The sequence below is a fragment of the Scylla paramamosain genome, chromosome 11 (genome assembly GCF_035594125.1).
Source record: "Scylla paramamosain isolate STU-SP2022 chromosome 11, ASM3559412v1, whole genome shotgun sequence".
In the NCBI taxonomy this organism is placed as follows: domain Eukaryota; kingdom Metazoa; phylum Arthropoda; class Malacostraca; order Decapoda; family Portunidae; genus Scylla; species Scylla paramamosain.
The window spans coordinates 26,815,556-26,828,522 of NC_087161.1; the positions used below are offsets into that span (position 1 = coordinate 26,815,556).

The 12,967-nt window shown below is 40.4% G+C and overlaps 1 protein-coding gene across 4 annotated transcripts in view; it reads left to right on the top strand.

The window, feature by feature from the left end:
• Positions 1–12,967, top strand: part of LOC135105142 (PH-interacting protein-like) — a 28,800-nt gene that overhangs the window by 13,076 nt on the left and 2,757 nt on the right. For 2 of the 4 annotated variants that reach the window (XM_064013191.1, XM_064013192.1), the window contains 6 exons: positions 101–348; positions 512–663; positions 1,063–1,302; positions 1,682–1,862; positions 2,669–3,026; positions 8,824–12,967. The exon at positions 8,824–12,967 is cut by the window's right edge and continues 2,757 nt beyond it. In XM_064013191.1, coding sequence (XP_063869261.1) covers positions 101–348; positions 512–663; positions 1,063–1,302; positions 1,682–1,862; positions 2,669–3,026; positions 8,824–10,634 — 2,990 coding nt within the window. In that variant the 3' untranslated portion in view covers positions 10,635–12,967. Of the gene's footprint in view, positions 1–100; positions 349–511; positions 664–1,062; positions 1,303–1,681; positions 1,863–2,345; positions 2,491–2,668; positions 3,027–8,823 lie in introns of those variants that run through there. The other 2 variants (XR_010270721.1, XM_064013193.1) reach the window with 2 other exon arrangements.

Sequence of the window (12,967 nt, forward strand, 5' to 3'; positions counted from 1 at the left end):
AATTTGGGTATTTACTTCTCTTGAGCTAGAACTGCTCTTTTTATATGTAAGGTGTAAAATAATGCTTTGCTGTTGTCTGACACTTTCCTTCCTCCAACAGTGGAGAGTGTGGAGCGTGGTGGCAGTGTGGCAGTTAAGAAGGAGGAGCTGGAGGAGCTGTTGTACACTACACAGGATGAAGAGTGGGCTGGCCGGGATCCTGATCTGGAATGTGACCGCATCTCCCACGGCCTCTCCCAGATCATGAGCCTGGCCATTGCTGAGCCCTTTCTAGTGCCTGTAGACCTTAATGTATATCCCATGTATGCCCTTATCATTGACTACCCCATGGATCTCACCACCATTAAGGTATGGACAGATATTCATCAGTGGAAGTACCTTTTTATATTGTAATCTTTATGTAATTTTCAGACACAGTGATCAGATGTTTGAGTAATGGCAGTGTGACTGTTAAGATTACTAAATATACATGTCATGAGCATTATGATACTTCTTTTCACCCAAATCACAGAGCCGGCTGGATAACCGTTTCTACCGTAGGATCAATGCAGTGCAGTTTGATGTTCGCTATATTGCCACCAATACTGAAAAATTCAATCAGAAGGGGAGCAATATAGTCCGCCATGCCAGGATAGTCACCGAGCTGTGTCTAGAACTCATCAAGTAGGTCTCTCTCTCTCTCTCTCTCTCTCTCTCTCTCTCTCTCTCTCTCTCTCTCTCTCTCTCTCTCTCTCTCTCTCTCTCTCTCTCTCTCTCTCTCTCTCACAAATAAACAATTCTAATTGCTTATTTCTGTCACACTGGTTTTAAAACTCCACCACCTCTTCCTCCATATTATCATCCTTTTAAAAAATAGCATGTTTGATGTTTGCATGTATTATATTTTGCCCTCCTTCAATTCATGATAGGAAGCATTGTTTTTATACATATGTATGTATTGCTGAAAGAACACAAATAATTAGAAGTAATGTATTGAATACCAGTGAGTGATTATGACTTGAATGATGACTCACTCGTATTATAACATTTATTGAACCCTCTCTCATATCTCTTTTTTTTCAGGGATGGGACGTGCATTGACCCAACTAATCTGTACCATCAGCTACAGAAAAATTACCACTCACCAGATCATAGTGATCAAAGTCTTGAAGACCACGAAGGCAGCACTTCACGAGGGACTAATCGCAACAAGGGAACCACCAAGAGCAGAGGTCAGACCAGTCAGGACAACCGCTCCTGGCAGCAAATGTGCAAGGATCTCCTGAGAAGCATATTTGAGAGAGAAGACTCCATGCCATTCAGGTAAGGTGCCGTATTACTGTCATCTCACTAAAAGTTTCAGATAATAAATGTTGAGAAAATATCTGCTATCCTCTGAAACTCTTTTCACTGTGCCAAGAGCACATTAAACCAGATCCTGATTTCTTTTTTTGATTAAGTGATTGAGTATGGTACCTTAACAATTGAACATTTGTTCAAGAGGAAAGTAATGTCTTTGATGAGAGATGCTGTAAGGGGTATAAATCTCCTATATCATGTAATGAATGTAATGGAGGATTATGGAAAGGTTGGTGTAGATCAGTGCAATTTAGGTTCAGACCTAGCTAAGGAAACAGTGATGCAGTATTCATTGAGTGGCAGTTGTACAAACAATGTAATGACAATGTCAATTCTTCTTCAGGTACCCAGTAGATCTGGAGCGGTATCCTGACTATAGCCAGGTCATAGACGTACCCATGGACCTGACTACAGTGAGGGAAGAACTCTCAGCCAATGGTTATGCAACTCCTCATGACTTTGCCAAAGACATGAAACTCATTTTTACCAATTCCAAGAATTACAACACAAACAAGAGATCCAGGGTAAGTGGATGTCTAGTAAAGAGGAAGGGTGTTTACATTAATGTTATGTAAACCACATGTGGTCTTGCACCTAGAGTGACAACCACCCATCCACAGAAAGACAGAATTTTTAAATGTTAATTTGCTACTTCATGAACTGTAGTGGTCCTCAATTTTTTAAATTTTAATCTGCAACTTCATGAACTGTAATGATCCTCAGTCTGTAGTTCATTAGTGCTGTAAACATGTTTGCATCTTATTCATACTGATTCATGAAATATTAAGTTTAGGTGCAAGAGCCATTAGAAGTTATTTGAGTTTCTTCAGGTATGAATTAAAAAAAAAAATATTGAACTTTTTAAATATTCTGTAACTTCTATATACATTGCTGTTATCTATAAAATCATATACTTAAAACCAAGTACTTCTTCAATTAATATTTTTTCCATAAGCTGCTCAAGAAAATATAATTATTATACTGTGATAAATTTATCTATATACTAGGCTGGTACCCATGCAGAGATAGGCAGTGGAATCAAGGCACACCTATGGATATGTACATGCTTTCCTCAAGGCAGAATTTAAATGCTTCTTAGCTCCTAGAGCTCCAGGAAGAAAAGGACAGATTCTCACTAACCACACTTGTCAGGTTCAGTTGTGCAAGTTTACCTTGTCTCGGGTTTTATTAAATGATTCAAGATTTTTGCTATTTACCCTGATGTGCAACTTGGATTTTCATATGCACACAGTACATAAGAGAGGGAGACAGACAGACAGACAGACAGAACATCATCTAACATTATAGTTAATCTGTCCAACTGTTTCAGATCTACTCGATGACCCTGCGTCTGGAGGCATACTTTGAAGATCAAATAAAGTCCATATTATCCAGTCATAAGTCTAAAGGTAAGCGCAACCCTTCTAAGGCCACGCCCCGCCCAGCCAAACGCAAAGCTGCCCCTCCAGCCTCTAAAGTGAGCAGTGGGCGGGCCGGCCCCTCTCAGCCACCAGCCTCCTCAGTGAAGGCATCCACTGCCCTCCAGTCTTCTGACTCCACCAGGAGACTGCCTGCCCCTCATGCCCTTCCTCCACCTTCATCCAGCAAGAAGGGGCTGGGGCCAAGCAAGACGACCAGCTTGAGCAGAGTGATTGGACTCAGCAGACCAGCTGCCTCCTGCCCCAAAAGTACGTGGGGCTGCTGAGTGCTGTTGACCTGGCTGGATGGGGGTGCTGAGTGAAAAGTGCTGAATGGTGCTTGCTGCCTGCCTGCTGGAGGGGCTGGCTAGCCTGAGGTGTTGGCCAGAGATAGTTCACCATCACGACAGACACCACCTTTGCACCATACTCACACCACCACCACCACCACCACCACTACTGCTAAAATATAAATTAACTAACACCCACAGGAGCTTGGCACCAACATGGGCCTGGAAATTGCTCTCCTCACTTCCTCTTTGAAAAAATTACGAAGATGAATATGTCTGAGGGAGCAAGGCACAGGGCGGGGCAGTATGCATGACCCCTCGACTAAATTAAGATCAACCATAAGTTATACAATTGATTTCACCTTCACATAACTAAATTTAAGCATAGGCTGCATGAAAGAACCAAATTATTCCACCATTCATGATAATATATATTAATTTAAGCTGATATACTACAGTAGGTTCACTTAAGCTAGATCCCTGGTGCCTAGGTGGGTTTGTAAGGTCGCAGCTGATTGAGTGCACTGCTCTCTTGCTAGCACTCATGTCAAGCCACATTTTGCATGCTTTAGTGAGAAATATTTCTATATTATATGCCATAACTCCATGTATTGGATAGTTTGGATATTAAGAGAAATATTAGAAGTGTATTAGAACATCCTCCATTACATGAAATATCTTTGCTATCCTGAACAAAAGTTGCATATTTTCTTTGTACAATTTTGGTAGGCTTTTATTTTATTTATTTTATTTTTTTTATTTATCAACGTAACATAACCCAGCCTCCCAGCCTCCCTAAAGCTATAACATAGTTATAGCTTTTCCTTCTTTTTTTACAATTCATCTTGATTCTACAGCCGGTGCTGAGTCTGATGGTGTCAACCAAAACTGGTTATCTTATATATGATGTGAATTGTGGCATATGATATAGAAACATCATTTGAGCATGCAAAATGTGGGTTGACGTGAGTGCTAGCGAGAGAGTGGTGCAGCCAATCAGCTGTGACCTTACAAACCCTCTTAAGCGCCAGGAATCTAGCTTAAATGAACTTAGTATAGCGCTATTAATTTTCCTTTGACTATTATAAGTATAGTTATAACAAGCATTTGTGAACTACATTGGCTGAGGTTCACAAAGCAGGAATGGGGTGAGATGAAGGTTTTCTGCGCACAGACCATAGTGTGAGGTGTGGTGGTCCTGTGGTGGTGGATGTAGGCTACAACCTGCCTCCACCACAGCCCTCAAGTACTGCTGTAGATGGTATCTTTCACTTTCTTTAAACTACTTGCTACCTTGCTTCAATGCTGCATAACCTCCAGCATCTCATCCTTCTTCATAATCACAGTATACATTCTTCACTACCACTTATAATTCCTCTCTCTCTCTCTCTCTCTCTCTCTCTCTCTCTCTCTCTCTCTCTCTCTCTCTCTCTCTCTCTCTCTCTCTCTCTCTCTCTCTCTCTCTCTCTCTCTCTCTCTCTCTCCTCCCCAGTGTAACATCACCATTTGTTCAGTAGCTATCCACAAGAAGTAAAAAATGTAATCATCCTCCAGCAGCATGTTTGATGTACAGATATTTGTTCTCTTGTGTAAACCAGACAACCAGACACAAGTAATGAAACAACATGTCTTGGTTCCACTGGTTTCTGTGAAATTTCAACTGTCATATAGTTTCTAATCTTTTATTGTACTAATCAGCTACATCTGTTCCTAGCCTTTTCATTATTTTACATGTGGTCTTGCATCCATTCTTTAAAAATAATTGTAGGAGTAATTTTCTATCAGAGGTGTGCTAGTTTAATACTAGACACCAAGCATGCACATAGTTTTACTAGACAAGTGTCAGAAAAATGATATTAGGAGCTACTTGGCTTGTGATTTGTATCTTTACCAGTCTATTGAATATTGGCATTGAATGCTACCTTTGGTTGCTGGTCTCATCCAGAAGTGAAGGTTGGTGTCCTGTACCAAACCTTGCCATTTTTTAGATACTTTTTCCCTCTCCTATATTCTCCTGTAGGATGGTGCCGGACTGGAAACACATTCATCTTTGTTCATTTTTCCTATTCTAAAAGAGGTAATGGCAGTTGTTAGCTGCAGCATCTATTTACTCAAGAGGCAGCTTAGTTTCCGTGGATGATTGGCAGCTGGCACTGAACCTAGGTCAACTGTAAGCAGTTATGGGGAGCCAGGTGCCTCCTGTTACTACAAGGATACCCTATGCACCATTTAGGTAGGCCCCAGCCTTAGATAGGGGCAGACCATGCTCAGCCAGCTGAAACTCTTCCTTGTCTAGTAAGGACAGGGTTAGTGGTGTCTGGTGGTATAGACCAGTGGGTGTCATTAGCTGGTGCTTCTACTCTGGTTAGGTAGTTCTTTGGGGCTTTTGTGTGAGATGCTATATTCCCCCATAATGTTTCCACTTGACAGAAGTCTTTAGGTTGTCTGGGGATCTCTGAAGCTTATTGTGGGGTGATGGAGAAATCCTCAATGCCTTACTCATTGTTGGCTGAATGTTGATGGCTGTGGCATGAAGTGACAGTTGCTGTGAAAACTTTTGTGTAGAGTTGAATCATTGAACACCATTTGAAATTCTACCCATACACTGCCATACACTGGTTTGGGTTGGTAGAGGATGTAAGTGTGATATTTGTTTCTCTTATGATGGCAGTTGAAAAATGCTAATGGAAGAGAAGAAAGCTTATGGTGTGTTTAAACCTTGGGAAAATATACAACAAGATTGATTTGATGGCAAAATGAAGTCTGTTCAGATGTTTGTTGTGAGTTGAAATTTGTTGAAGGGGATGAAAGCTTTGTTTTTTGGCCTCCATTCTCCTTCCAACCATCCAATGAATAGCAGGAAATTGCATGGGAAATAAATGTGTAAAATTTATGCACATGATGCTCAAATTACCAGCACGAAAATGTGTAAAATTTATGTATACGAAACAGGCTAACAGCTGCTCAAATTTGAGCATAGATCTTGCGCTCCTTCACTTGTTGTATTTTATCCACTTGTGTGCAAACCAACATGTGCCTTATCTTGTTTGCAAATGCATAAGTTTTTGATGACTTCAAGCAGATGTCCCTTTATACCATAAGTATGCATCACATACTTTTGCATGTGATGCATCTATAGATTAGGGAAAGACTGATATGCATTCTCCAGATTCACTATTGAACATTTTGCTTCTGCATGCCATCAAGATATTAAATCAGACATACTAATCATCACTTGACATGCCTCCTTAAATATCCATGCATACTTCATTAAGCTTACCATGGCTGTTATTTCTTGTCCTGTATTGGTAGAACATTGACTTTGTATTTCTACTTAAACCATTACGGTAATTTTTCATTCAGCGTACCTAATATTTATTTGGTTTGTGTTCACATGGGATGGATAATAGAGGTTTTTGCATGTGTGTACATCTAAAGAGCCAACAGCTCCTTTCTCGACAATGTTCCAACACTCATCACTCAGTGGTGTCATGTGTGGTCAGGTTTGTGGTTATGGCACTGACTCCTATTGTTTTATGTATTGTCTCAATAATTGTAGCTGAATTTGATTGGAGGGGCAAACATATGCATGCATCTGTGTGCTTAGTGCGCAAGCTACCTTAGTACTATACCCTGCCTCAGTAGCTAGTCTTTATTACCACTCTAGATACAAGATGAGATAGAGATAGATTTGCAAAAAAATCAGACATGACAGGTTTAGCTAGGAGATATAATGGGATACTGCTGCAAAAATTATTGGGGAGTGGACTTCCAAGGCAAGAGAAAGGGCTATTGAAAGTCAGAATGTAGTGATAGGTTTCTATAATCAGTGTGGGCTTTGCTGAGCTTAGCTTAGAAGCAACATATCCTGCCTCCCCTCCCTTAGCAGGGCAATGGGTTGATGCTCTCATAAAGTTCATGTCACTTCCCCAGATATTTAAGATATCTTTAAACATCATATTAGTAAGCCGCTGCCGCCTCCTCCTCCTCCTCCTCCTCCTCCTCCTCCTCCTCCTCCTCCTCCTCCTCCTCCTCCTTCTTCTTCTTCTTCTATTTTCTTTTATTTTCTTTTATTTTATTTTTTAATATCAGTAGGAAAGCAATAATTGTTTCAAAGTATTATTAACCCTTAGAAAAATTGCTGGAAATGAATGTTTTATTTACACAAACTTATTCATGTGATTGTTGACGTATGTGTTGTCTCCAGTGTGTGTTCCACTGAGCATCCACATCTTGCTTATTTCTCTTATTTTTTACTTATTTATTTTTTTTTAGGTTTAGTATTTTCATGTTTTTTTTTCTCTTAAAAAAAACTTTGCCTTTGGGCAAAGATAATTGATAAGATGATTACAAATGTTTTAGATAAAAAAATGGGAAAATGGTAAGAATTTTATGCATGCACCATTCAGCTGCTCCATCAGAAATGTGTAGGAGGCAGTGGGTGTGGCCTCCAGATCATCTTAGCCTAAGGCAGCTCTATGTACTTCTGACCAGATGTTTGGTGTTCAAACTAGAAACCATTTTTTTTATATTTTCATATGTTCATTTTTTTAAGGGATACAATGAGCTACACTGTTTCTGCAGTGTTTTGTTGTCACATAAAATGGATAGAAGCTTTAGTTGTTTGCATGGTATGTGAATGGCATGAGTGATGTGAACCAGGAACAAATGTGTTGATAAGTAATTGGACAAAACCACACAATATGAACTCAGAAGACAAGCTTAACTAAGGTCCTTTATATTACAACATGGTAAATAGGTAAACACACTAAACTTCCACATAATTTTTGCGTAGCTCAGGAAAATCAGGAAATGTTGAATTTAGGCCATACTTGTCCCAGGGCTCAAATTGTTTAGATCACAGGGCTGTTTTAATTTGTATTGGTTTGTAGAATTTGAAGTCTTCCAAGTGTTTGAGAGGTTAGGACTCTGATTATAATGAGAATAATGATGCTCTCCCATATTGCACTTGTGTATTATTAATGCTACTGGGTTAAGGAAGGCGTGTAGGAAGGACTACTAGAGCCTACCAGAAAATTCATGGGGAAGTAGTTTAATGGACTTGTTCTTGCTGCATTTAAACAGGAGAACTATTTTTTTTAAATATGATGAAATATGAAGCATGAAGGTGATAAAAGATTTGATAATGAAATACCAATTTTATTCTTGTGATTGTTAAATTAGGCCTTGGCATATTCATCATTATTGCCTTCCTTTTCTGTAGTCAGATGCTGTCGTGCCAGTCATTAAGGATAATTCTGAATCACTTTTCCTTGCCACATGAAATTGGTAGTTCTTGGACACAGTTAGATTGTTATGTAAAGGTTTAAGAAGTATTGCTAATTATTGGTAATAAGAATTGGGTGAAAGGCATCAAAAGGAACCTTTTGGAATAGGCATCAAACATTTTAGTTTTATGGATTCCATTTAGAAAGAAGTTGTTACTGAGATTTTGTATGCATTTCTCAGTAACTCTATTGGTCACTGATAAAATATTTATTTCCTTACCTCTTATACACACTTTGAAATTTCTTTAACTTTCAAAGTAAAATAGATGATATGCTATTATTGTATATAATAAAGGGGAATATTGGTAATTATATATTAAGCAAAAACAAATAAGTTATTTCACATATTTCAGAAGAAATTAAGGGACACATAATTAAATGGTAAGAATGAATATTTCCATGCTTAGCAGTACTAAGTGGTAGCTTAGTGGGGAAGAAGGTTAAGGCAGAGAGCAATACTAATTAGCTGAATACTTTTTTATCCGACAGATCCCTCCACTCGGACCAGTAGTGATACGCGGAGGAATGCCATCCCACATACGTCTGGCAGACATGCATCTCCTCACCGCACCAAATTGACCTCCATAACTTATGATGATGGGGCAGGTCTAGGTGAGGATGATTTTGATGATGATGATGTAGAAGCAAGCATTGCCTGCTCAACTGGAAAGGATAACATGCGAAGGTCAAGGAGAGTAGCCAGGAAGAAGCTGCTCAATGGGGAGGATGAGGAAGAGGACTCTGGGGAAGAGTACAATCCCAGGAATCGAAAAAAGAGTTCAGCTAAAGCCAAGAAGAAAGGAGTGGCTACACGTAATCGTGGTCGAGTGACTGTGCAATACAATGAGGAGAGTGAAGAGGAGGAAGTGGCAGTACCAGCAAGGACTACCAGTGCTGTCCGAGTCGCAAAGAAGGGTAGAGTCCCAAGTGAAGAGAGTGAGAACGAAAGCAGTGGGGCTGAAAGTGCTGGACCCAGCACTAAGTGGACAAATGGCCAACTGAGTGGAGCAAGAAACAGACTTAGCAGCACCTCCTCAACCAGTCATGATGAGGCAGATCAAAAGGCCAACAAGTTCAATAGGGTGAATGGTGTAGCTAGGAAGGCTAGGAGTGGACCAGGTGGGAGGAGAGAGGTAAAGAAAGGGGCTGCTAGTGTAAGTGAGGACAGTGAAGGCAGCAGTGAATCAGACAGTAATGGAGCTTCCCCGCAGCCTGCCAGAAAGGCCACCAACACCAAGAGGAGGAAACATAGTAACAGTGATGGTAGTAGCAGCAATAGTGGAAGACCAAGGAGAAAGAAACAGCAGCAGAGGCAACCAGTAGGAGAAAGACATAGTAGTCGAATATTACTTGCTAAAGCAAACAAGAATCGACAGGCCAAAGATGAGAGTGAGGTGGAGTTTGATGAAGAGGACCTTGAATCTAGTTCAGAAGAGAGCCTAGAAGAGAAGGAAGTGAACAAGAAGCTGCGTGCCAGCCGTCGGCCGAATCGAGGGGTGGCCTCAGGGGTGAGACGGGCCAGGCGAGTAATCTTGGACTGTGATCCAGATGAGGATGAAGATGAGACTGACCTCTTGGCTGACCGTGACTTCATAGATGATGCAGATATCACTGAGGAGGATGACAGCTCATCAGAGAGTTCCTCTAGTGAGGAAGAGGATGGATGTAGGCGCTCTAAATCTAATAATAACAACAAGAAGAAAAAGAAGAAACCACCACCAAAGCCCAAGCCAGCTAAAAAAAAAACACAACCTAAGAAAAATGCAAAGGTGGCCAAGAGTGCATCGAAGAAGAAGCCACCCCCCAAGAAAGCCACCCCAAGCACCAGTCACCCTCCTGCCAAGAAGAGGCCACCTCCAGGCAAACGCCACCAGGTGCAGGAGTTGATATCTGTGAATAGACCTGGCCAGGCACCAATTCCCTATCAGCCCATCAATATGACCTCTCAGCAGGTCACGATCAACGATGTGAGGCATCGTGGCCGAGTGGTGGGTCAGGTGATACGGTCTCAGTATCCTAACGATGAGGATGAAAGCCAGAGTGAAACCAGCACCTCTGGCTCCTCCTCTTCCACCTCTTCCTCCTCTTCCTCAAGTGAGAGTGAAAATGAAGGACATGGCAAGACACTTGCAGGACATAACAAACGTCTTTATGATACTGATGATGCAGACAGGGGGAGCAGAAGCCACCGTCAGAAACGGCCAAGGGTCAGTGAGGATGAGGAAGAGGAAGATGAGGTGAATGTCAGCAGTCGAGGGCGAGTTAGGAAAGCCAATATTATGATGAAGGATTTTATATAGTATTAGGTGGAAGCCTAAAAGCAGCCAACAACCCTCTGGCTTCCTGCCCAGTCTCAGTCTTCCTCAGGTGTGCCTGCCTCAAGGGTGTCTGCCTCAGGCCACTTGAGCAGTCCCAGGGATCAGTCAGCCCTGAGGGATTTCCCTCACTGCCCTGGGTCTCACAAACTGTCCCAAATGTACCTGTCCCAGGTTTCCTAATTTGCCTCGGGTGTCCCTCACAACCCCAGGAGCTCCTCACCTCTCCGGGCCACACTGTACACACACTGCCTTGGGGTGTCCCATTGGGCCTCCAACAGGGACCTGGGTAGTCAAGTAGTATTGAACTGTGATATTCTGTAGATATTTTTGGGGGGAGGAGGTAATGGGGAAATATGTTAGCCACATCATTTCTTTTCTATAATTTCATTTTCAGCCTGTCATTCACTCCACATCAATGGGGAATTTTTTTTCATAAAGTGTGATATACTTTTCATACAAACCACTCACTCAGGGTCACTGTAAAAAGAAAAAAAAAAGCAAAATGGCAAAAAGCATATTTATTTTTCTTACTCTGGTGTTGTCGTGCTGTTACATGTTAGCATTAAGTTGCCACACCACTGCTGCCACTGGAGGGCGTCGGACAGTGGCCTTAAACCCCCGACACCCAGCGCTGTGCTGCGGCTCCTCCTCGGCCACCTGTGATTTGCTGTAACTAAGATGATCTCCCTCCGATTCTCCTCATTGAACCAGAGTCTGAAAGTGATGCAAAAGGTGACAACTTCACACTGCCCCACAAATTGCTGTAGAAGTGTGTATTTCTGGGCACCTTATGCTGATAAATGGACTTACTTATGCCATGGTCTAATGAAAAATGTCTCCACTTATGTCTGGCACATAATGGAATATTGGATCTCTGTTGTATTCAAGGCTTAACTTAATTAATTACATGGGTGTCCATTTCTATTTATTGCATATTAAATTTTGTTTTAATCACTGAAGAATATGATTTTTTTTTTTTTTTTTTTTTTTTTTTTTTTTTTTTTTTTTTTTTTTTAAGTAGCTTGATCACAGCATGTGCTGTTGGCACTAATTTTAAGATTATTTTTTTCTTCAACAATTTAGACAGTACTCAGCACCGAACTATTTGATGGCAGAAACAGGAGAAAGAAAGAGTAAGGAATGGAAATGAGGCTTGTGAGAAGTGTGTAGCTTGCATTTGAAATCTAATGTAATTAGAGTAATTGGACAACATTCAAAATGCCTACTGTCATCTCACTGCCAACCACAGCAACATGACAGCTTTCTGCCAGAAGGATCTGATGATGTGAACAACTACATAGTATTGGTTCTAAATATTTATTTTACTTTTATAGTGAAGCTTATATATACTTTTACATTAACTGCATAAAATGGTGTAATCTTTTTATGACATGTGGTATGCATGATATTCAGTGTTTATTTGGAGCATGACTATAATATCATGTTAAGTAATATTTTTGCTAAAGGATAAAATAACTGCTTAATATTTCCTGATCAGCATTTTTCTCACTTTATATGTACAGGATATCCTGCAGTTTATATAAGTTAACATTCTAAGGAATTTTTTTACCAAAAATGTTTAAAACTATTTATAAACTTCTGGTTATGTATGTATACCATAGCAGAGGAAAGCATTCTCTCTCTCTCTCTCTCTCTCTCTCTCTCTCTCTCTCTCTCTCTCTCTCTCTCTCTCTCTCTCTCTCTCTCTCTCTCTCTCTCTCTCTCTCTCTCTCTCTCTCTCTCTCTCCAGATCAACTTTTCTGATTTGCTAGTATAATTGCAAAATCTTGTTCATTTGCATGTACATCAGTATGAAGAATATCATAAAAAATGAGATGAAGATATTTTCCATTTATGCTTTTCTCTTAGTGCTGCAATGGACAGTTTAAGAGAAAGCTTGTAAAACTTTTTTCTTAATACTTATTTTCTTGCTTATCTTAAATATGGAGTTTTGTAATGGCAATGCTTTTCTCATAGGTGTCTTCCAATACACTCACATGTTTCCACTATCTTGTTTCCTGAGTGCTTTCATAACTGCTGAGTTTTTGCTGAGTCAGAGGAATGTTCACTGTCTACAAAGCCATGCATAGTGGTTTAATAATGTGTTTGTGTGTTTTCTTGCATTACTTGATTACTGACATTGGTGAGGTTACTTGTTGGATAACTACTGAACAACTTAACTCATGTTATCAATCAAGAGGAAAAATATGAAGAATAAATTATACTATCAGTGTTACCACAAAGCCTGGAACAATCTTAGAGCTGAATCCCATGATATATTAAATGAACTTGCAGTTTTCAGTTGGAGGGGAATG